General features: G+C 44.7%; 1 protein-coding gene across 1 annotated transcript in view; it reads right to left on the reverse strand.

Moving 5' to 3' along the window:
* The window catches only part of LOC124711820 (leucine-rich repeat extensin-like protein 3), a 128,822-nt gene that overhangs the window by 39,546 nt on the left and 62,566 nt on the right, over positions 1-26,710 (reverse strand). Inside the window, exon 2 of the mRNA XM_047242047.1 lies at positions 10,429-10,650. Coding sequence (XP_047098003.1) covers positions 10,429-10,650 — 222 coding nt within the window. The remainder of the gene's footprint in view (positions 1-10,428; positions 10,651-26,710) is intronic.

Consider the following 26,710-nt stretch of genomic DNA (forward strand, 5'->3'; position numbering starts at 1 on the left):
AGAAGAGTGCAGCTTACAAGGGTCTGCGCGACCAGTGTGTCCCATTTTTTTGACACCCTACCCACGGTCATTTTGCTAGCTGGACTGCTGGTAGTACTTGCGAACGCTCGACTGATTTCTTCTGCAGATTTCCTGTAACTTTTTACAACCACCATCACCAATTCTCCTCTGTCGCAGTCCATAAATACATTAGTTTTGCCTGGTATAGATTTAGTTGCGGTTGTTCCTTCGTGTTTCCACTTTACAGTCGCATCACTAATAGTCGACTTGAGCAGCTTTAGACGGGTTGAAATACCCGTAATGGATTCGTTGCTCAGGTGACATCCAATGACAAGTCCACGTTCAAAGTCGCTGAGTTCTCCTGGCCGATCCATTCTGCTGTTATTGTTTCCCTACTGTCAATACAATCCTCCCCGCCTCTTTTTATAAAAGGTATTCGGGAAATCCCGTTACAAACTTCTACGACTTCTAGAGAGGAGTGAGTTCCAAATACTTTGAATAAGAACTCATCTCAGGAAAGGTACCGTTTCCGTGCTAAAGCCGTCTGAAAACATGTTTGCTAGGTAGGTATGCAACAGGGTAGTCATGGTGAGGGGGTTGGTTACATCGGATAGGCTGATGTTATTTGACGTCCACTCTACTCTCTGGCCTCGCTCGAGCCCAGCCCCCATTTACTATCTTTGAATTTTAGAGCAACACGGTTGAATACAAGTTTGCAGAATACATCGATATGAACCTTCTGAATGGTTGAATATATATTTGCAGGCTACACCGACAGGATCCTTCTGAATGGCGGAGCTCACGGTAATGGAAGAGCTGCTTTTTGCATTTATACAGATCGTTCTCCACAACGTCTGACTCCATCGCAATTACGCATCTGCTTCCTTCACTGTCAGCAGGCATGATTGTAGTGCCGCAAGGAGACGCCGAACACCCAAACTGGAAGAGGACATTGAAGAGAACCCGTCAACGAGTACAAGAGCAATTTCTTGGGCTGCAAAACAAATGGTAAACTGGGTCACACCTTATCGATTACTTGTAAAAGTGGTCACGTTACCAACATGTTTTCAGATGGCTGTAGCACGGGGTTCCAATTCGAAATATTGTCTTCTCACTCCCCTCCAAAAATGCTAGAAGTTTGTAAAGGGAATTTCCGAATACCATGTATGGGCGGGTCCGCCGACCGTGACATCTAGCGGTCAGTTCCACTTTACATAGGGATATCCGGATACATTTGATTAGACAGCGTATGTCCAGTATAAATAAAGGAAGCGGAATCCATGCTGACTCTTTGAGAGAAACCTGTTTTTCTATATGAACATCATAATTTTAAGCTTAAAATATGCTATAGGATAGCAGCAATATTGACCTGTAATTCTGTGCAGCCGATCTTTTACTTTTTTCTAAACAGGAGTGACCTGTGCTTTTTCCAGTCACAGGGGGTCTATCCACTGCGAAGGAGATTCTCGATAAATACGACTAGGAAAGCAATTTATTCCAATGCGTTTTCAATGAAAACGGTAATTTCGTCAGAGCACTGTGGTTTGTTTGCCTGAAGTAGTTTTAATTGCTTTTCAGTACCGGAAGTGCTAATATCGATATATCTCGTATCTGGGATTGTGCAGCGGTCAAAACTGATGCGGTAGTGTCATTATGTTTCAATACATTTTTAACTGCGGTGCATTCAAAAATTGTGAAATTTAGTAATAAAGTCAATTTCCCCCCTTTGCATTCTAGCGGGTATCGAGAACCTCACTTTATCTCCTGCCATTGTAATGAAGGCGCCCGTGATAAGTTTACGACTCTGTGTAGTGGAGCTTGGTACAAGGTCCCCGTCGCTGTTGCAATATCGAATCGCTGTGGTGAGCGCCAGCCTTACAAACGGAACCACCTCTACAGCGCTCAGAAAGATCTCGGACACGCATCAAAAGGGGACAAAGGAGATCTGTTGGTGCGCCGATACGATACGCCACGGCGAGCGACGGCACACTATGCGGTATTGGGGTCGAGGCCCGGGACCACAGAGAGCTTTCACGGAACCAATCGGCCCGTGCCAAATGTATATCTCGCTCTGCGCGCTCCAGAAACAGAGGCACCCCGTCGAACACTAAACTGATTCTAAACCGGTGCCTTTTGAAGTCAGGGCACACGACAAACACCACCCAACTCTGGTCCTGAAGATCATTGCGGGTCTTTATGGATGCGGAATGACAGTAATAAACTCATCGAGTCTGCCGTATTCTGTAGCGTCACATTACAGTATTATGACAACGTGCTAGATCTAGAGTAGCCGCTGTTTTGCAAAACACGCGACAGCTAGTCTAACTAGAAGTGGCAGTGAGTCACTTCATGATAAGTCGCAAGAGGAATCTGGGATTAGTCTGTCAGCAGCATTTACCATTACTGTTGAATGACAATCGAGGTGGTCCTGCAGTTGTTAATGCTGGTTAAGATCCTGAGAACTACAGTGGATGTAGAGTCATGATATACGTGGGTACTATGATCAAACAAGGGACTGTATCTTTCTACATCTTCATCTACATTTATACTCTGCAAGCCACCCAACGGTGTGTGGCGGAGGGCACTTTACGTGCCACTGTCATTACCTCCCTTTCCTGTTCCAGTCGCGTATGGTTCGCGGGAAGAACAACTGCCGGAAAGCCTCCGTGCGCGGTCGAATCTCTCTAATTTGACGTTCGTGATCTCCCCTGGAGGTATAAGTAGGGGGAAGCAATATATACGATACCTCATCCAGAAACGCACCCTCTCGAAACCTGGACAGCAAGCTACACCGCAATGCAGAGCGCCTCCCTTGCAGGTTCTGCCACTTGAGTTTGCTAAACATCTCCGTAACGCTATCACGCTTACCAAATAACCCTGTGACGAAAAGCGCCGCTCTTCTTTGGATCTTCTCTATCTCCTTTGTCAACTGGACCCGAACTGCTACGGATCCCACACTGATGAGCAATACTCAAGTATAGGTCGAACGAGTGTTTTGTAAGCCACCTCCTTTGTTGATGGACTACATTTTCTAAGGACTCTCCCAATGAATCTCAACCTGGCACCCGCCTTACCAACAATTAATTTTATATGATCATTCCACTTCAAATCGTTCCGTACGCATACTCCCAGATATTTGACAGAAGTAACTGCTACCAGTGTTTGTTCCGCTATCATATAATCATACAATAAAGGATCCTGCTTTCTATGTATTCGCAATACATTACATTTGTCTATGTTAAGTGTCAGTTGCCACTCCCTGCACCAAATGCCTATCCGCTGCAGATCTTCCTGCATTTCGCTACAATTTTCTAATGCTGCAACTTCTCTGTATACTACAGCATCATCCGCGAAAAGTCACATGGAACTTCCGACACTATCTACTAGGTCTTTTATACATATTGTGAAAAGCAATGGTCCCATAACACTCCCCTGTGGCACGCCAGAGGTTACTTTAACGTCTGTAGACGTCTCTGCATTGAGAACAACATGCTTTGTTCTGTTTGCTAAAAACTCTTCAATCCAGCCACACAGCTGGTCTGATATTCCGTAGGCTCTTACTTTGTATATCAGGCGACAGTGCGGAACTGTATCGAACGCCTTCCGGAAGTCAAGGAAAATGGCATCGAGCTGGGAGCCTGTATCTAATATTTTCTGGGTCTCATGAACAAATAAAGCGAGTTGGGTCTCACACGATCGCTGTTTCCGGAATCCATGTTGATTCCTACAGAGTAGATTCTGGGTTTCCCGAAATGACATGATACGCGAGCAAAAAACATGTTCTAAAATTCTACAACAGTTCGATGTCAGAGATATAGACCTATAGTTATGCGCATCTGCTCGACGATCCTTCTTGAAAACTGGAATTACCTGTGCACTTTTCCAATCATTTGGAACCTTCCGTTCCTCTAGAGACTTGCGGTACACGGCTGTTAGACGGAGGGCAAGTTCTTTCGCGTACTGTGTGTAGAATCGAATCGGTATCCCGACAGGTCCAGTGGACTTTCCTCTGTTGAGTGATTTCAGTTGCTTTTCTATTCCTTGGGCACTTATTTCGATGTCAGCCATTTTTTCGTTCGTGCGAGGATTTAGAGAAGGAACTGCAGTGTAGTCTTCCACTGTGAAACAGCTTTGGAAAAACCAGAACTTCCTAGGATTTTCTGTCAAGTCGGTACATAGAAATTTACTTTGGAATTTACTGAACGCTTCACGCACAGCCTTGCTTATGCTAACTTTGACATCGTTTAGCTTCTGTTTGTCTGAGAGGTTTTGGCTGCGTTTAAATTTGCAATGAAGCTCTCTTTGCTTTCGCAGTAGTTTCCTAACTTTCCGCAGCGGAGCGGTCCACAACACGTCATCATTGATGAGTGATATTTTAGGAGTCTCAAATGTTTATGGTCGAAATTATCTAATAGGCAGAGGACCTTAAACTGAGCAATTTGAGATAAGAACTCAATGCTCGGGAATGAATACTTCAGGCAATGTGACTTTTTGAATGAGCGTTTCTTGTGAGGTGTATGTTTATAAACTGCTTGTGTTTCCTAGGAAAGATGTCAACTTTGTTGTTGTTGTTGATGGTGGTTGTTGTGACAGTGGTGGTGGCGTGGGAGTGTTTGTAGCTCGCCACGTAGTGCGCACAGAGACTTTAGCTCGAAGCCTAAATGATAAAAAAACCTCGATGGTAAACCGAATAGTACTTGAAAAACGATGCTGGTGGCTTTATGTGAAAAGGAATACGCTCTTCACTTGGATGTGGCTTGAGTCTGATGGTTGGTTTTTGACAGGTACTGAACAAAATGTGAGAGGTGGCGTCGAGCAGAGAGTATGGACTGAGAGTGGATCAAAGAAATGTAAACCAAAGGAAGACACAGTAATGCCGAATAGCTGAAATGAGGTTAATAATAAACACATCAAAACTAGGGACCATGTATATGATGAAAAGAAGAAATTCTGCTATCTAGGGTGAAAAATAAAGTGTGACGAAACAAGGAAGATATAAGAAGAACACTAGTAGACGCAAAGAGGGCATTCCTCACAAAAAAGAAGACCACAAATGTCGTAGGCCCTAACAGGAGGAAGAATGTGTCGTAATGCACGCATGGAGCAGAGTAATGAAGAGAAGCGAATTATGGCTGGGGAAAACCTTAAAAGAAGCAAATCGAAATGTGATGCTGCAGAAGGATACCAAATGGTAAGCGAACAAATATGAAATCAGGAGGACCGCTTCAGAGGAAAGAACTACGTGGAAAACGTTAATTAGAAGAATAACTTCCATGGTGCTAGAGGGCGCCGTAGGGGGCATGAACTGCAGGTGAAGACAGTTAATGAAATGCATCCAACAAATGCTGAGGTGTTGGTGTAAGTGGTAGTACGACATGATGACGTTTGTAGAGGTGAGGAAGTCGTGGGCTTCATCAAAGTGGGCAAGAAGGTTAGAAGACTGACGACTCTTCCCATTCGCACCGTAGATTCTTCTTCATGAAAACATCGGGATAAAATCGTAAGAACTGTTTCGTTTCTGAACATTATTTAATTGATTTAATCTCTTTAATACAATGATAATACAGTGTTTTATAGCGGTTACAGGATAGATGAATCACAAATCTCAAGTGTCGGTGGCTGCTGTATGTCCCATGGGCCACCTACGTAATCGCGTTGCGCCTTCTTCTCATTTATTTTTCGACGCTGCTGTAGGTCTTGTATTCGGTCGGGACTGGACTTTTTAGGCTTTAAGGATTCCTTTCGATGCGAATTTTTCTCTGACTTGCGCTTTTTTATAATTTCGAGCCTATTTATTATGTAATTTTCAATTAATACCGATTTTCACTTATATTCTGCGAATAGTGCTATAGTGCTGGGAAAGCTTATCACAATTACGCACAAATCAATGTTATAACTAAACGCTACACCAGTTTATGGCTTTAAAGAAAGCTAATTCGTAACAATCACGCGCATGCGCCTGCTCTGTAGGTTGACGTCACAGGCAAACAAATACAGCGCCATAAAAATGTACAAAGATGATATATCCGTTGTTGACTCAACCACTGTTTACACATTACTAGTCTCGTAGTTATTATCGATTCAAAACTGATGATATTTCTTCACACAAGAACTTTCGACCGACGAATGAACAGATGTATATGTACGTGGCGTCTGTTTTTTCTGATATATCGGAAAGAATACATACCATATATAAAATTACGGCGATGATGGCAAATGATCCATTCAATGTGACCGCACATCAAGCTCGAGCTCCTACGGGAGCCGGCGAGATGCCTCGAGGAATGAGGCTAGTGGGCAAGAGAACTACTTAAGTAGTGTGTGGTATAAGTTGAGATTTGGGTATGCCGGAAGGCGTGCTAGGATAGTCAGTGAGATTGTAGTGAACACTGTGTCCAGATGGCGTAGCTGTCAGCGCATGTACTTAGTAAGCTGGGACAGGGTTCGAATCCCAATCCGGCACAAATTTTCTACTTGCCCCATTGGTATAAATCGATGCCCACTGGCAGCTTATCACTTTAATTCCTCTGTGTCTTGAGTGGAAAGATGATTTCAGGTCAAAAACGAAGTACAACCCTAGCTCTTTGTACCTATGATGTTAGTCATGGTGATGTGGGAGAAACTGTGCTACTCACTGGGAAGTTATTTTCGTAGTTTCTTCATCTCCTCCCTCACTCCCCCCACTCACCTCCCCCCACCAGTCCTAATACACTGAAGCGCCAAGGAAACTGGTGTAGTCATACATATTCAAATAACGAGACGTGTAAGCAGACAGAATACGGCACTGTGGTCGGCAACGTCTGTATTAGACAACAAGTGTCTGGTGCAGTTGTTAGATTGGTTACTGCTGCTGTAATGGCAGATTTAAGTGAGTCTGAACGTGGTGTTGCAGTCGGCGCACGAGCGATAGAACACAGCATCTCCGAGGTAGCGATGAAGAAAGGATTTTCCCGAACGACCGCTTGATGACTGCACGACACAAAGCTTTATGACTCGTCTGTTCCCCTCAACAGCGACAATGGACTGTTGATGTCTGGAAACATGTTGACTTGGCGGACGAATTTAGTTTCAAATTGTATCGAGCGAATAGACGTGTACGGGTATGGAGACAGCCTCATGAATACATGGACCCCGCATGTCAGCAGGGGACTGTTCAAGCTGGAGGAGGCTCTATAACGGTGTGGGACATAAGCAGTTGGACTCATATGAGAGCCATGATACGTCTAGATACGACTCTGACAGGTGACTCGTATGTAAGCATGCTATCTATCACCTGCATCCATTCATGTCCATTGCCTGTTCCGACAGACTTGGGCAATTCCAGCACGATAATGCGACACCCCATACGTCCATAATTGCTACAGAGTGGCTGCAGGAACACTCTCCTGAGTTTAAACACTCCCGCTGGTAACCAACCCCCCCCCCCCCCCCAGACATGAACATTATTGAGCATATCTGGGATGCTTTGCAACGTGCTTTTCAGAAGAGATCAGCACTCTCTCGTACTCTTACGGATTTATTGACAGCCTCGCAGGATTCATGGTGTCAGTTCTCTCCAGCACTGCTTCAGACATTAGTCGAGTCCATGCCACATCGTGTTGTGACAGTTCTGCATGTTTGCGGGGGCCCTACACGATATTAGGCAGGTGTATCTGTTTCTTTGGCTCTTCAGTGTAGATCGACCGAGCAGAATCTGGGACTGTGACACTGAATGGTTTCAGAAAACATCATTCTTGTGCAACGCAGCTACCTCTTTATTCGCACGAAGTAATGGCCGCTATCGACACGGGATCTCAAGTTGATTCCGTATTTCTAGATTTCCGGAAAGCTTTTGACACCGTTCCTCACAAGCGACTTCTAATCAAGCTGCGGGCCTACGGGGTATCGTCTCAGTTGTGCGACTGGATTCGTGATTTCCTGTCGGGAAGGTCGCAGTTGGTAGTAATAGACGGCAAATCATCGAGTAAAATTGAATTGATATCAGGTGTTTCCCAGGGAAGCGTCCTGGGATCTCTGCTGTTCCTGATGTATATAAATGACCTGGGTGACAATCTGAGCAGTTCTCTTAGGTTGTTCGCAGATGATGCTGTAATTTTCCACCTAGGAAGGTCATCCGAAGACCAGTATCAGTTGCAAAGCGATTTTGAAAAGATTGCTGTATGGTGTGGCAGGTGGCAGTTGACGTTAAATAACGAAAAGTGTGAGGTGATCCACATGAGTTCCAAAAGAAATCCGTTGGAATTCGATTACTCGATAAATAGTTCAATTCTCAAGGCTGTCAATTCAACTAAGTACCTGGGTGTTAAAATTAGGAACAACTTCAGTTGGAAAGACCACATAGATAATATTGTGGGGAAGGCGAGGCAAAGGTTGCGTTTCATTGGCAGGACACTTAGAAGATGCAACAAGTCCACTAGAGAGACAGCTTACACTACACTCGTTCGTCCTCTGTTAGAATATTGCTACGCGGTGTGGGATCCTAACCAGGTAGGATTGACGGAGGACATCTAAAGGGTGCAAAATAGGGCAGCTCGTTTTGTATTATCACGTGATAGGGGAGAGAGTGTGGCAGATATGATACGCGAGTTGGGATGGAAGTCATTAAAGCAAAGGCGTTTTTCGTCGCGGCGGGATCTATTTACGAAATTTCAGTCACCAACTTTCTCTTCCGAATGCGAAAATGTTATGTTGAGCCCAACCTACATAGGTAGGAATGATCATCAAAATAAAATAAGAGAAATCAGAGTTCGAACAGAAAGGTTTATGTGTTCCCTTTCCCGCGCGCTGTTCGGGAGTGGAATGGTAGAGAGATAGTACACTACTGGCCATTAAAATTGCTACACCACGAAGATGACGTGCTACAGACGCGAAATTTAACCGACAGGAAGATGATGCTGCGATATGCAAATGATTAGCTTTTCAGAGCAGTCACACAAGGTTGGCGCCGGTCGTGACACCTACAAGGTGCTGACATGAGAAAAGTTTCCAACCGATTTCTCATACACAAACAGCAGTTGACCATGCGTTGCCTGGTGAAACGTTGTTGTGATGCCTCGTCTAAGGAGGAGAAATGCGTACCATCACGTTTCCGACTTTGTTAAAGGTCGGATTGTAGCCTATCGCGATTGCGGTTTATCGTATCGCGACATTGCTGCTCGCGTTGGTCGAGATCCAATGAGTGTTAGCAGAATATGGAATCGGTGGGTTCAGGAGGGTAATACAGAACGCCGTGCTGGATCTCGACGGCCTCGTATCACTAACAGTCGAGACGACAGGCATCTTATCCGCATGGCTGTGACGGATCGTGCAGCCATGTCTCGATCCATGAGTCAAAAGATGGGGACGTTTGCAAGACAACAACCATCTGCACTAACAGTTCGACGACGTTTGCAGCAGCATTGACTATCGGCTGGGAGACCATGGGTGCGGTTACCCTTCACGCTGCGTCACAGACAGGAGCGCCTGCAATGGTGTACTCAACGACTAACCTAGGTGCACGAATGGCAAATCGTCATTTTTTCGGATGAATCCAGGTTCTGTTTACAGCATCATGACGGTCGCATCCGTGTCTGGCGACATCGCGGTGAATGTACGTTGGTAGCGTGTATTCGTCATGGTATGGGGTGCGATTGGTACACGTCTCTGTCACCTCTTGTTCGCATTGACGGCACTTTGAACAGTGGACGTTACATTTCAGATGTGTTACGACCCATGGTTCTACCCTTCATTCGATCCCTGCGAAACCCTACATTTCAGCAGGATAATGCACGACCGCGTGTTACAGGTCCTGTACGGGCCTTTCTGGATACAGAAAATGTTCGACTGCTGCCCTGGCCAGCACATTCTCCAGATCTCTCACCAACTGAAAACGTCTGGTCAATGGTGTCCGAGCAACTGGCTCGTCACAATATGCCAGTCACTACTCTTGATGAACTGTGGTATCGTGTTGAAGCTGCATGGGCAGCTGTAGCTGTACACGCCATCCAAACTCTGTTTGACTCAATGCCCAGGCGTATCAAGGCCGTTATTACGGTCAGAGGTGGTTGTTCTGGGTACTGATTTCTCAGGATCTAGGCACCCAAATTGCTGGAAAATGTAATCACATGTCAGTTCTAATATAATATATTTGTCCAATGAATACCCGTTTATCATCTGCATTTCTTCTTAATGGCCAATAGTGTATGATTGTGGTTCGATGAACCCTCTGCCAAGCACTTAAATGTGAATTGCAGAGTAATCATGTAGATGTAGATGTAGATGTTGGAGTTGGGGCATGAGGTGGTGCGGTGGTGGTGTTGTTGATGATGATGGTAATGCAGATAACGGAGGTACACTGAAAACCCATGAATGAGGGAACCATTACGATAGCAGATGTCACGGAGTTGCATAACGCTGGTAATGGCGTGCGAGAGAGAGTGCTGGGCTCACCGGGTAGCGCTGCTTGGGCAGCGGCTTGAGCCTGAAGCCGAAGGGTGGCTGGTATGCCCTGGCGGGCGGCGGCGGCAGCACCAGGTTGGTGTGCGGCTCCGGGTCCTCGTAGACGGGCGCCGGCGGCACCAGCGGGTAGGCGGGCAGCGGCCGCGGCGCGGGGTCCGGGGGCGTGATCGGCTCCAGCTTGCCCGACGGCACCATGATGGCCAGCGACGCCGTCTGCAAGCACACACGCCACCGGTCAGCTGCGGCGGGAAGCGCCCCGTAAATATCAAAACGTTGTCAGGTCTTACCACACTGGTGACCAAAGCCTGACGACGAAATAAACTTTTCCGTGGTGTATTGTACGTAGGCTGTGTAGGTTTTTATGGTGGTAACGCCACGTAGCGCTCTGTACGAAAATCACTGACTGTGCTGTGTGCAGTCTGTGGCTGGTTGGACTCATTGTTGGAATATTCGCTTGTATATGCTATGCTCGCAGGTTCGAATCCTGCCTCGGACACGGATATGTGTGATGTCCTTAGGTTAGTTAGCTTTAAGTAGTTCTAGGATCTAGGGGACTGATGACCTGAGATGTTAAGTCCCATAGTGATCAGAGCCATTTGAACCATTTCGCTTGTGTAGTGTTGGGCAGTTGGATGTGAACAGCACGTAGCGTTGGGCAGTTGGTGAGCTGCCAGCAGTGGTGGATGTGGAGAGAGAGAGATGCCAGAGTTTTGAGGGCGGACGATCTGGACGTGTGTCCGTCAGAAAAGGAAATTTGTAAGACTGGATGTCATGAACTGATATACAGGGTGTTACAAAAAGGTACGGCCAAACTTTCAGGAAACATTCCTCATACACAAAGAAAGAAAATATGTTATGTGGACATGTGTCCGGAAACGCTTACTTTCCATGTTAGAGCTCACTTTATTACTTCTCTTCAAATCACATTAATCATGGAATGGAAACACACAGCAACAGAACGTACCAGCGTGACTTCACTTTGTTACAGGAAGTGTTCAAAATGTCCTCCGTTAGCGAGGATACATGCATCCACCCTCCGTCGCATGGAATCCCTGATGCGCTGATACAGCCTGGAGAATGGCGTATCACAGCCGTTCACAATACGAGCACGAAGAGTCTCTACATTTGGTACCGGGGTTGCGTAGACAAGAGCCTTCAAATGCCCTCATAAATGAAAGTCAAGAGGGTTGAGGTCAGGAGAGCGTGGAGGCCATGGAATTGGTCCGCCTCTACCAATTCATCGGTCACCGAATCTGTTGTTGAGAAGCGTATGAACACTTCGACTGAAATGTGCAGGAGCTCCATCGTGCATGAACCACATGTTGTGTCGTATTTGTAAAGGCACATGTTCTAGCAGCACAGGTAGAGTATCCCGTATGAAATAATGATAACGTGCTCCATTGAGACTAGGTGGAAGAACATACTGACGAAACTAAAATGAGCTCTAACATGGAAATTAAGCGTTTCCGGACACATATCCACATAACATCTTTTCTTTATTTGTGTGTGAGGAATGTTTCCTGAATGTTTGGCCGTACCTTTTTGTAACACCCTGTATATTATGACTTTTGAACACTATTAAGGGTAATACATTGTTTGTTCTCTATCAAAATCTTTCATTTGCTAACTATGCCTGTCAGTAGTTAGTGCCTTAAGTAGTTAGAATCTTTTATTTAGCTGGCAGTAGTGGCTCCCGCTGTATTGCAGTAGCCGGCCGAGTGGCCGAGCGGTTCTAGGAGCTTCAGTCTGGAACCGCGCTACCGCTATAGTCGCAGGTTCGAATCCTATCTCGGACATGGATGTGTGTGATACCCTTAGGTTAGTTAGGTTTAAATAGTTCTACGTTCTAGGGGACTGATGACCTGAGATGTTAAGTCCCATAGTGATCAGAGCCATTTTAACCATTTTGTAATGCAGTAGTTCGAGTAACGAAGATTTTTGTGAGGTAAGTGATTCATGAAAGGTATAGGTTATTGTTAGTCAGGGCCATTCTTTTGGACGGATTATTGAAAGTCAGATTATTATTATGTGCCAGTTTTGTGATAATTAGAATAAGTAAAGAGAGAAATGTCTGAGTACGTTCAGTTTTCCTCGGCTGTTTGAAAATCAGATAACATAGAAGTTTACCAGCACAGTCATTCTTAATTTTCAAAGGGGACGTTTCAGCATCACTATCAAGACACATAGCTCGGTGAAACTTGGGCCATACACAGAAAGAACTGCTACAGTATGGTACATTAGTAACTGAAACAAATACGCAAAGCGACGAACAGAAATGGCATTTATACCCAGAGGCAGTGATTTCACTGAAGTCGCCGCGGTTCATAATGGTCTCCTGGACATTACAAAAGATAGAACATGATTCTTACCCCTACAAGTGTCAGTCCAACCCTGGTGTTTTTTGTCCGCTACAGTGGATGCCCTATCGCACGGACACATCCCGCTCCCACCAATGTAAATTCAGCGTTGAGTGAGACCTACTAGAGCACTTGAGAGAAGTATACTTTGAAGGGTCATTGTAACCCGGAAGTACATATTGAGTAACTGTTCATTCACTAAGTGTCAAGCAAATTAACGTGAAAATGGCACGGTTAAATAACATTTTACTACGGTAGATGGTAGAAGAACTCAGTCTTGAAAGTGACATAAGTACCGCAGGGAAGCGTGATAGGACCTTTATTGTTTACAATATACATAAATGACTTAGTTGACAACATCGGTAGCTCCGTGAGGCTATTTGCAGATGACACGGTTGTCTACAAGAAAGTAGCAACATCAGAAGACTCGTACGTACTCCAGGAGGACCTGCAGAGGATTAATGCATGGTGCGACAGCTGGCAGCTTTCCCTAAACGTAGATAAATGTAATATAATGCGCATACATAGGGGCAGAAATCCATTCCAGTACGATTATGCCATAGGTGGTAAATCATTGGAAGCGGTAACGACCGTAAAATACTTAGGAGTTACTATCCGGAGCGATCTGAAGTGGAATGATCACATAAAACAAATAGTGGGAAAAGCAGGCGCCAGGTTGAGATTCATAGGAAGAATTCTAAGAAAATGTGACTCATCGACGAAAGAAGTAGCTTACAAAACGCTTGTTCTTCCGATTCTTGAGTATTGCTCATCAGTATGGGACCCTTACCAGGTTGAATTAATAGAAGAGATAGACATGATCCAGCGAAAAGCAGCGCGATTCGTCATGGGGACATTTAGTCAGCGCGAGAGCGTTACGGAGATGCTGAACAAGCTCCAGTGGCGGACACTTCAAGAAAGGCGTTACGCAATACGGAGAGGTTTATTATCGAAATTACGAGAGAGCACATTCCGGGAAGAGATGGGCAACATATTACTACCGCCCACATATATCTCGCGTAATGATCACAACGAAAAGATCCGAGAAATTAGAGCAAATACGGAGACTTACAAGCAGTCGTTCTTCCCACGCACAATTCGTGAATGGAACAGGGAAGGGGGGATCAGATAGTGGTACAATAAGTACCCTCCGCCACACACCGTAAGGTGGCTCGCGGAGTATAGATGTAGATGTAGAAGTGACTTTCCTGGTAAAAGTGATTCTGAAGCTGACGCTCCTGCAGCAGTTATGGACAATGCCGAAACTGATCAGTCTGCCGAATGTTCAGGCAGCGATGAAGAAGAAGCAGTCCTCCACGGTAAGAATGGTCATTGATGGAAGACAGTTGACGCTAATAGAAGAGGCCATAAACGAATGGAATTATCAATAATTGAGGACGTCTCAAATTTTTGTGGAATACGCACATATCATTAAATGAACAGTATCTTCACCTAAGTAAACTGCAAGTAAAATCTTTAGAGCTTGATGACTTTCAAGTTCCATCACCGAGAAGCTTCCACGACAGTTTTTTCTTTGTTTCGAATTCTGGGTGCTTTAATACTAACATTTATTGAAAAAGTACATGACAGATGAAATAAAATTTGGTACATGAGAGTCCAATTTCTTTATAAAATATTCTGTATTCAGGCAATTTCTCCAACAAATGATCCAGGGTCGCTATGATTGTGATGTACAGTCCGTGTGACAATTTCACAGGGGTGCACTTTTTTTTGGTAATCGGTCTTCTGACTAGTTTGATGCGCCCCGCCACGAATTCCTCTCCTGTGTCAACCTCTTCATCTCAGAGTAGCACTTGAAACCTACGTCCACAATAATTTGCTGCATGCATTCCAATCTCTGTCTTCGTCTACAGTTTTTGCCCTCTACAGCTCCCTCTAATACCATGGAAGTCATTCCCTCATGTCTTAACAAATGTCCTATCATCCTGTCCCATCTCCTTATCAGTGTTTTCTACATATTCGTTTCCTCTCCGATTCTGCGCAGAACCTCCTCATTCCTTACCTTATCAGTCCACCTAAATTTCAACATTCGTCTGTAGCACTACATCTCAAATGCTTCGATTCTCTTCTGTTCCGGTTTACCCACAGTCCATGTTTCACTACCGTACAGTGTTGTACTCCAGATGTACATTCTCAGAAATTTCTTCCTCAAATTAAGGGGTGCACTGCAAGGGTTAACAGATAGTGTGATGACCACGGATGACAATGCATGCTGTACAACTTCCTCCCATGCGTGCAATAGGGCGTTCCTCTTCTCCACCACCATGGTTGACAACTGATAGATGGTCTCTGGCGCATGTGGACGTGCTACTATATGTCTCGCCAACGCATCCCACATGTACTCGATGTGATTTAAGTCGGGGAACGGGTTGGCCAACCATTCGCCGAGTATCCTTCGTTTTAAGAGGTCCTCTACCAGCGCAGTTCGGTGTGGTCGCCCCTGATTATCGATAAAACTGAAGTCAGGGCCGAATGCACCCCCGGAAAGACGCACGTGGATAAGGTGTACAGTGTCACAACAAGGTTGACCAGTGAGTGTAATACGTTCAAAGATGTCACTACGCCCATGCAACGTCATGGCTCCCCACACCATAACACCTGTCCACGATTACGATCATACTCGACAATACTGAACATACTCTCGTATGGCGAGAGTTGGCAACACATCTTATTGCGAATTTCTTTGAGTTACCTCCTGTGCTGTTCTGCACCAGTTCTGTCTATGAACGATCTAAGTTAACCGAGATATGTTACTTGGCAGTGATACATCAGACGAAAGTTACTTCCGTTTTGGACACCTAGTGTATATAAATGACCTAGTGGGTTTTCGCGGGTGATACTGTTGTGTATAGAGAAGTCGCAAAACTAGAAAATTGTAAGGAAATGGAGGAAGGCGTCCAGGTGATCGACGCGGGGTGCAAGGATTGCTAGTTGACCTTCAGCGTAAACAAATCTAACGCACTGCACATAAATGGACAGAAATATCTGTTACTGTATGATTAAACGATTGCGAAACAGTCACTAAAAATACCTACATCCATTAAATATCTGTAAGTATGCAGATGCAGCGATTTAAGGTGCAACGACAACATAAAATTAGTCCTACGAAAGTCAGATGGCAGACTGAACGATTAGAAATCCTCAGAAAGTTTGGATTGCCTACGAAAGAGGTAACTTACGTAATTCTCTTTCATCCGATGCTTCAGTATTGCTCATCGGCCTGGTACCATTACCAGATAGGACTCAGGGATGGTTCGTTTAGTAAGCACGTAAGTGTCGCTGAGACGTAGAGCCATCTCCAGCGGCAAACGCTACAAGAGAGGCGTTCTGCATCACAGTGCGGCTTACTATTAACATTCTGAAGGCATACGTTCCTAGTAGAATCAGCCAGGATACTGTTCCCTCCTACGTAAATTTCTCGAAGAAACCAGGAAGGCGACATGAGAGAGATTCGAGCTCTCATGAATGCTTATCACCAATCGTTCTACATGCACGCCATTCGCAAATGCAATAGGAAAGGGGGGGGGGGGGGGGGAGTGGTGTAGTACACTATGTTCTTTCCACTACACGCCATAATGTAACTTCCGGAGTACAGATGTACGTGTTACTAATTCCTGTATACTCCAAAAGCCCTTGTGCGATACAGTCGGAGAGCACATTGTGCCAATATTGGTCAGTCGCCGCTCTCTTCCACTTGCTGCCATCAGTTTGAATGTTAGTTAGAACACCACACTGATTTACTAGGTCTGGTCCTATTGTAGCTGACGTGCATCTTCTGTCCTTCAGCCTTGGAACTGATTTCTCCAACCAGTTATGAAAGAACCTACAGTTTCAAGAACTCGTCAGATCATCATTTTTCAGGCATGAAAATTATTTCCACCGGTGGGTCACAAAAAAAAAAAAAAATAAAAACAACCAAACAAATAATAAGAACGACTGTGATCGAGGCACAAACCTTATGTGCCCACACAACAGAGCCAAGCACGTCGTGCTTGTGTGTGTGTGTGTGTGTGTGTGTGTGTGTGTGTGTCGCCATGTGTATCCTAATATGTGTTTCCATTTCTTGTCCATTATCAGTGAAGGTAAAAACCTGAGTAGTTAGGCCGTGTCATAATCCACAGGCTTCTTCTGGTAGCTGGCCACCCAGGACACCTGAAACGTCCACAAGTGGATCCAAGCAAAGGGATGGAAAATTCGAGTCTCGTAGAAGTTTGAAACAGAGTATGACGCAACCAAACAACTCATAAGATTTTTACCATAAACTATATGAGATTTTCAACAAGGGGAGCAGAAATGTTTTACACTGCATTTTGAACAGTGATTATCTATGAATAAATTTACTCAATAGATAGAATCTGAAAAATGAGTTAAATTTTGTGCCACAGCCATTATGTGAACCCAGGTCTCCTTGCTTCCTGGGGAGGAATGCTAACCGTTACACCACCGCAGCACAATGGTTGAGATTGAAGTTTGTGTTGGGGAGGGCATTAGACTTGTGTAGTGTGTGCAGGAATGTTGGCCATCGTGCTGTGGTGGTGTAATGGTTAGCATTTCTGTCTCCTAAGCAAGGAGACCTACGTTCAAATCCCCCAGCAGGGCACGAACTTCAATTTATTTCTTCAGATTCCATCATTATCGTAGATAAAGATGAGACTCAAATGGAGGAAAATTTATTTATAAGATCCATAGATTTACTCAAGAGCTTCTTAAAGGTTTTATTAAATGTCTTCCAACGAATTTATTTTATACTCTCTCAGAAACTCTGTTACACTTTCGTTTAGACCATCCCAGTCTGTTGGAATCCTTGCAGAACGACAAATTCTTGTAGAATGACAACCAATTTCAAGTACGTCCTCCCTCAGATTGACTAGACAAGGACCCCAAAGACTTGAACAGTATTCTGGAATACACCTCATTAGAGTTCTGTTTGCAGTCTGTTTAACAGATGCAATGCACTCTCTCCGCAGCCTTTCAGCAAATCTAACGTCTTTCATTCGTCTTCTCTACTACTCATTCCACGTTTATGGATTCGTACTTTTACCTCTAGCCACTTAAAAGATGTTACATGTTCGACACGTTTACCACTAACGTTGTAATCGCGTACTGTCTGGATGTTTCTTCTTGTTTTTGGAAATAATCCAAAGTTAATGGCAGATACTATTCAGTAAACATGTGCAAGAAAGTATACTATTACGCTTCCTTGTCTTTCTTGTACAAGTTTAAAAACGGAGACTTTCGGGGATATCTGACACAAAAAAACCCTCTGATACGGAGATTTATAAAGAATACATATAGCTATAGCAAATCTAAATTGGGACACCATACTGGCGTCTGAACGTTAATCATTTGTTTTGACCATCGGTGTATCCTACTTAGTTGAAAACAACAACTTCATGGCTACATTTATCTTAGAAATCACATTGTGAATAGTGGGTATTACGGAGAGATATCCACAAGAAAAGGCTTGGAAATTAAATGAAACTAAGATTATTTGAAGATCACAGGTTGCAAAACGTGTGATAAAATGTGCAAGACGCTGAAGAATTTAGGAAAATGACATCAGTAGCAATGTAGCTATGTAGGAAAAAATTAAAGCTGTGACGGTACAATTTTTATTGCTTTCATAGTAAAGACAAAGTACCTGTTCTTGTATTAGAAAGAATGTCAACAGCGTCCATCATCCATGGTAGCCGAAACAGTAGTAAGGGGAAACAAGGAAAGGCATGCAGTCCGATAGAAATGTATATTTGGTGCCAAGTTGGCAAATCTCCCAATGCAGATTACAGCCTGCTGTGCCCTCAAGGTCGACGGGCATTTACATAGAATGGTCTCAGCGAGGCGATAAATCTGACATGCTCGCGAGTAATGTGTTCTGCACCATGCACAGAACTCTATTCTCTATTCGCAAAAAATACAAAACAATGCCATGCAGACTTACTTCACGTGTCATTAATCCCCGTAAAATTGGCCGACTATATTTACTTTATCCGAAATTTATAACGGCAACAATAGCTCCCAAAGCTGCCTAATTACGAAGGCGAAATCATACGGTGAAATAAATAATTTTTGCAACAATAAAAGTTTATTTCTGTAGTGTGCGTACTGTAAGACACCATCAGATTATTTGACCTGTCGCTCTAACGAAGTAGGCGACTGTCAGCAAGATGTCTCGTGGTCTTATCATGGCGTGTTTATCTTCTGCCGTTAGGTCAGACGATAGAAATGCCACTTGCACGCTTAGAGTAGCAGATTGACGGTGACCAACTTTAAACAGAACTTGATTAATTTTCACACACATTTATTAAAATAATAACAAGCATAAAAATGACTTAACTTGGTTCTGGATGCTATTTACAATTGACAATCTGAAGTTCCTTTGGTTGGTTGGTTGGTTTGGGGGATTAAAGGGACCAGACTGCTACGGTCATCGGTCCCAAGTTCCTTTGGTATTGGTACATTAATCTTATTCTCATACATATATCTCTGATACTTGACAAAAGAGTCTATACATTTATCTTCAAGGCTATGTACAGGAATATGGTAATCTTATTAGGCGCAGACTGAAACTTGACTATAGACTGGTACAGACAAATGTAGACTGACTAATCGGAGGTCTGTACACGCATTATAAAACCTCGCGCATTCATGTATCACTGCGCGAGTGTGATCTGCGAGGAGAAAAGGTTCTACGTTAGCAGCAATCTCATTGGCTGCGTTACATATTAATACGCGGATCGGCGGAAGCAGAATTTGGTCCGTCTCTATGGCAGCACCATCTCGTAGTGCGGAGTCGGACGAGCGCTGCGCCTGCGCTGTTGTGCTTAGCGGGGCGCGCTCTAGTGGGAAAGTTGTGTACGCGCTGACTACGCGGAACAATGTACACAACAATTTCTCAGCCTATTTTTCGTTGTGCTCGATGCGTTTCGTCCAGATATACACTGACGGGAAAAGAATCGCAACACATTGGAGTTGTGCGACATAAGCGGAAGTTCGTAGGCGTGTTTCAACATCTGAAAGGTGACGCCTGTTCAAATTTCGCGCCCGTCGCGTAAGAGTGTCGCTAGTAGCGCCACTATGAGGATGTAAATCATGTTTACTTTAAATACACACTGTAACGGTCGTGTGTGTTAGTTACCTTTGAGACTGGACGTGGTGAGCTGATGTTAGTCAAGATTGCCTCTAAGGCGACAAAGACGCCATTATCAACACTTCACTGAGTTTGAACGAGGTCGTGTAATAGGGCTACGAGAAGCTGGATGTTCCTTCTGCGATATTACAGAAAGGCTTGGCAGGAATAGAGCCACTGTACGTGATTGCCGGCAGCAGTGATCATGATAATGTACGGTCGCAATAAGACCGTGCTCTGGACGGCCACGTGGCACTGACCCCGACCAACGCTATTTGCGACTTCAGTGGTGTCAAACGAGAGCTTACTGAAGGTCAGGGTGGAAGTCTGTCGTACTTTCTGATGAGAGATGGCCTTGGCTCGGTGCCAGTGATGGTCGTGTGTTGGTTAGGAGGCTGATTGGGGGCAATCAAACAACCTGTCTGCGTGCTAGACACACTGGAATTACATGTAGAGTTATGGTCTGGGGCTGGGGTGCGATTTGGCATGACATCAGGACCACTCGTGATTATACCATGCACCCTGACTGAAAAATGTGTACGTCAGTCTGGTGATTCGACCCTTGTGCTGACGTTCATGAATAGTACTCCAGCGGATGTTTTCCAGCAGGATAACGTTCGCTCACATACCGCTGTTGTAACCCAACACGCCCTATAACGTGTTGACATGTTAACTTGGCCTGCTCTATTACCATATCTGCGGTCTAGCACATGTGGGACATCATCACTCGACAACACCAGCGTCATCCACAAACACCATTAGCGACCCCTGCGTTGACCGACCAAGTAAAAGACGCATGGGCCTCCATCCCACAAACTGACGTCCGGCAACTGTACAACACAAGGCAAGCACGTCTGCACACTTGCATTCAACATTCTAGCGATTACACCGGTTATCAACGTACAAGCATTTCACATTTGCAATGGATTATCTGGCACTTACAGCACACTAACTGTGGTCTTGCAATGTTAATCATTAAACTATATTACCTTGGCAAAAATATCTCCCAAATTTCATTACTATACATAAATTTTTAGACTCTCAAAAAAGTGTATAACAGATAACTCATATGCAGAGAAGTTCTGTTCCTCAGTGTATTTAGCTGGCCGGAGTGGCCGTGCGGTTATAGGCGCTACAGTCTGTAGCCGAGCGACCGCTACGCTCGAAGGTTCGCGACTGATGACCTCAGACGTTAAGTCGCATAGTGCTCAGAGCCATTTGAACCTCAGTGTATTTGCTGAGGTCGTCGAGTGGGAAAACATCAAACTGTTCGGATGTTTCGACCTTCTTTGTTGACATTTGGAGAATATGCACACATCAAAAAGAAGTTTTGCATCACCCCAGTTCCCAGAACTCCTGAAGATAGATGTTGACTGCGGATATTGTCTCACAGACACAGTCACTTTAACTGTTCAGAGACGTCACTAAACCCGCCCAAAGACGTAAACAACCAAGCATGAGCAGCCCCTATTAGACGGAGGGGTTCCGACAGCCGATCAGTTCAATGCATTCCATCAGGGAGGAGGTACACGGCTTGTCTGTAGTTCAACCATGCCTAGGTGGTCAATACCGCGGTTCGATCGCGTCCGGATTGTTATTTTGTGCCAGGAAGGGCTCTCAACAAGGAAAGTGTCCAGACGTCTCGGAGTGAACCAAAGTTATGTTGGTCGGACATGGAGGAGATACAGAGAGACAGGAGCTGTCGATGATGTGCCTCGCTCAGGCCGGCCAAGGGCTACTGCTGCAGTGGATGACCGCTACCAACGGATTATGGCTCGGAGGAGCCCTGACAGCAACGCCACCATGTTGAATAATGCTTTTCGTGCAGCCACAGGACGTCGTGTTACGACTCAAACTGGGCGCAATAGGCTGCATGATGCGCAACTTCACTCTCGACGTCCATGGCGAGGTCCATCTTTGCAACCACGACACCATGCAGTGTGGTACAGATGACCCAACAACATGCCGAATAGACCGCTCAGGATTGGCGTCACGTTCTCTTCACCGATGAGTGTCGCATATGCCTTCAAACAGACAATCGTCGGAGACGTGTTTGGAGGCAGACGGTCAGGCTGAACGCCTCAGATACACTTTCCAGCGAGTGCAGCAAGGTGAAGATTTCCTGCTGTTTTGGGGCGACATTATGTGGTAATGGAAGGCGCCGTAACAGCTGCACGATACGTGAATGATATCCTCCGACCGTTAGTCCAACCATATCGGCAGCATAATGGGGAGGCATTCGTCTTCATGGACGACAATTCGCGCCCGCATCGTGCACATCTTGTGAATGACTTCCTTCAGGATAACGACATTGCTCGAGTAGAGTGGCCAGCATGTTCTCCAGAGATGAACCCTATCTAACTTGCCTGGGGTAGACTGAAAAGGGCTATTTATGGACGACGTGACCCACCAACCACTCTGTGGCATCTATGCCGAACCGCCGTTGAGGAGTGGGACAATCTGGACCAACAGTGTCTTGATGAACCTGTGGATAGTATGCCACGACGAATACAGGCATGCATCAATGCATGAGGGCGTGTTGCTGGGTATTAGAGGTACCGGTGTGTACAGCAGTCTGGACCACTACCTCTGAAGGTCTCGCTGTATGGAGGTAGAACATGCAATGTGTGGTTTCCATGAGCAATAAAAAGTGCGGAAACGATGTTTATGTTGATCTCTATTCCAATTTTCTGTACAGTTTCCGGAACTGTCGGAACCGAAGTGATGCAAAACTGTTTTTGATGTGTGTATATCACACATGAGATTACTTAGAATGTGCAGTTAGTGTAAACACCCTTTTCAAGGACGATATTTCTGATCTGCATTGCCGTAGTCTACAGGAAAAACGTCATTGTAGGGAAAGAATACATCGCATGTAAAGATGGCAGAAACCAGCCTCAGGCAAGACCGGTTTTGGTTCCAGAGGATTGTAAGGCCACGCGAGGCAATAGTGACCCAACGACGTATTTCAGAAGACAGGTGAAGAAAGGGAGATCTACATTTACGGCATTTATAGACTTGGAGCTAGAATTTGACAAGGCAGTCTGGAACACACTTCTTGAAATTCTGAATGTAGCAAGAATACAATACTAGGAGCTAAAAGTTATCTACAACTTATACAGAAACAGTTATAAGAATCGAAGGATATGAAAGGAAAGCACTAATTGAGAATGAAGAGAGACAGTATTGTGGCCTATTTTAATATCTCCACCAATGGCCGATATCGATCGCCGCTCAGATGTTCTACAACTCCCGATAGACGATAACCACCAGGGGCGTGATTGGCATGTCACGTACGCCGAGCTGCTCGCAGCTGCGGGGCCTGGCCGGCAGCTGTGACTCAGCGTAGTGTAAGCCATTCCATGAGCTGCTGTCAGTCACGCCATTATGCCTTAATTGTACTTGGACTTTGTTCTTGTTATTGGCTTGCAGTATTCTGCTCTCGATGAGCTTGACATTGTTTATCAATTAAATATTTGTATCTGGAGCCGTCAAGAAACCTGCCGGCTATGTTACTGAATCTGCACGTTGCTCAAACACTAATGGAAGCAAAAGAGGAATTGGAAATACAATTAATGTTAGGAGAGAAGAAATAAAAACCAAGATTTAATGATGACATTATATTTCTGTCACACACTCCAAAGTTTTTGGAAGATCAATAGAATGGTATGGATAAGTGTCTTGAAAAGAGGTTGTAAGATGAATATCAACAAAAGTAAAATAACTGCTACGGTGCTGAAATGGCTAGCACATCTGTCTCGTAAGCAGGGGACATGTGTTTCTTCAGCTTCTATCATATGAAACAAGGGTAAAGGTATGTAGTCGAATTAAATCAGGCGACACGGAGGGAATTGGTTTAGGTCGTGAGACTCTATAAGTGGTAGATTAATTCTGGTATTTGACCAGATCAATAAGTGATGGTAAAAAATATATCGGCTCAACCACTTGTTTATAGTGTAAAACACTAAGATTGATGCGTTTCGGAAGTCAAGCTTCCATCATCAGAATAATAAAAAGTAAAAGAACCTGTTAAAACTCGCTAAAATGGAACAAGCACCGAGCACAATAAAATTGATAATAAAATTAAAACATCGTGGCTATCAATTTTATTGTGCCTAGTGCATGTTCCATTTTAGCGAGTTTTAACAGGTTCTTTTACTTTTTATTATTTTGATGATGGAAGCTTGACTTCCGAAACGCGTCAATCTTAGTGTTTTACACTATAAACAAGTGGTTGAGCCAACATATTTTTTAACACTTACATTCACAACCACGACCTCTCATCCAGTATGGATAAAATCAAAGTTCAATAAGTATTGATGGTCGAAGTAAAGAAGATATAAAATACAGACGATACCAAGAAAATCTTTTCTGAAAAAGACAGATTTGTTAACATCTGACATGAACTCCTGCTTGAGGGTAACCTTGTACAAAAAGTCAAGAAGAGAATAGATGCTTTTGGAATGTGGTGCTATAGCAGAATGTTGAAGATTAGATTCATAGGTTGGATACGTAATGAAGAGATACTGACTCGAATCAGGGAGAAAAAATATTTATGGCACAACTTGACTAAAAAAAGGGATCCGTTGATAGGACCCATCCTGAGGCATGAAGAAATAGTCTATTTGGTAATGGAAGGAAGTGTGTGTGTGTGCGCGCGGAGGGAGTGAAGGTAACATTGTGGAAGGTGAGCAAGGCTTGACCACAGCATGCAGGTCGAAAAGGATGTAGATCGCAGTAGTTACATTTTGATGGAGAAACTTGCACAGGATAGACGAGCAGGGTGAGCTGCATGAAATCAGTCTTTGGACTGAAAACCAGAACAACAACAACAACAACAACAACAACAACAGCAACAAAAACAACAGGCAGTCATATAAAGTATGTCTGGATTGAGTTGGAGAGATGAATTACAAACCTTCAACTATCATCAGAAGATCTTTCTGACATCCATACAACATATTAGGAATAAGTTTGACTGCTAAGAGAGATTTTGGTCAGCCTCTTACAGAACATACACTGTATGATCAAAAGTATCCAGACACCCCCAGAAACATACGTTTTTCATATTAGGCGCATTATGTTACCACCTACTGCCAGGTACTCCATATCGACGACCTCAGTAGTCATTAGACATCGTGAGAGAGCAGAATGGGACGCTCCGCGGAACTCACGGACTTCGAACGTGGTCAGGTGATTGTGTGTCACTTGTGTCATACGTCTGCACGCGAGGTTTCCACAATCCTAAACATCCATAGGTCCACTGTTTCGGATGTGATAGTCAAGTGCAAACGTGAAGCGACACGTACAGCACAAAAGCGTATAGGCCGACCTCGTCTGTTGACTGACAGAGACCGCAGACAGTTGATTAGGGTCTTAATGTGTAATAGGCAGACATCTATCCAGATCATCACACAGGAATTCCAAACTGCATCAAGACCCATTGTAAGTACTATGACAGTTAGGCGGGAGGTGAGAAAACTTGGATTTCATGGTCGAGCGGCTGCTCATGAGCCACACATCACGTTGGTAAATGCCAAACTATGCCTCGCTTGATGTAAGGAGCGTAAACATTGGACGATTGAACAGTGGAAAAACGTTGTGCGGAGTGGCGAATCACGGTATACAATGTGGCGATCCGATGGCAGGGTGTGGGTATGGCGAATGTCCCGTGAACGTCATCTGCCAGTGTGTTTAGTGCCAACAGTAAAATTCGAAGGCAGTAGTGTCATAGTGTGGTCGCGTATTTCATGGAGGGGGCTTGCACCCCTTGTTGTTTTACGTGGCACTTTCACAGAACAGGCCTACATTGATGTTTTAAGCACATTCTTGCTTCCCACTGCTGAACAGCAATTCGGGGATGACGATTGCATCTTTCAACACGATAGAGCACCTGTTCATAATGCACGGCCTGTGGCAGAGTGGTTACACGACAATAACATCCCTGTAATGGACAGGCCTGCACAGAGTCCTGACCTGAATCCTACAGAACACCTTTGTGATGTTTTAGAACGCCGGCTTCGTGCCAGGCCTCACCGGCCGACATCGATACCTCTCCTCATTGCAGCACACAGTGAAGAATGGACTGCCATTCCCCAAGAAACCTATGTCTGTGAGAGCGGAAGCTGTCATCAAGGCTGAGGGTGGGCCAACACCATATAGAATTCCAGCATTGTCAATGGAGGACACTACGACCTTGTAAGTCATTTTCAGCCAGGCGGATCACATAGGCTATCATGTGGCTGCTAAGCAAATGTGCCACAGCCCCTGTTAACTGTCTTGTTTTTGTGGAAGAAGTTTTCCTGTTTTGTTACCCTACAGTAAAGGGGACAGTCTAGGCCCTGCCGTGAGAGAGACATCTTTTTCTGGATGTCTGTCACCGAGTCCAGCTTCTGGAACTCAAATACACAGTAAACCTGATGTAAGGTCTGCAGTATCTTTACTTTCAGAAAGTTTTTAGTAATGTTTTTTGGATGCTGTTGTTTTGTGATTCACTAAAGACCTGTTTTATAACCATTTCGACTTCCTGTTGCGGAATTAACCAATCTTTCTTAATTAGGGTTGACTTTTGGACACCGAGCGAGGTGGCGCCGTGGTTAGCACACTGGACTCGCATTCGGGAGGACGACGGTTCAATCCCGTCTCCGGCCATCCTGATTTAGGTTTTCCGTGATTTCCCTAAATCGCTTCAGGCAAATGCCGGGATGGTTCCTTTGAAAGGGCACGGCCGATTTCCTTCCCCATTCTTCCCTCACCCGAGCTTGCGCTC

Source organism: Schistocerca piceifrons, chromosome 8 (genome assembly GCF_021461385.2).
Source record: "Schistocerca piceifrons isolate TAMUIC-IGC-003096 chromosome 8, iqSchPice1.1, whole genome shotgun sequence".
NCBI lineage: Eukaryota > Metazoa > Arthropoda > Insecta > Orthoptera > Acrididae > Schistocerca > Schistocerca piceifrons.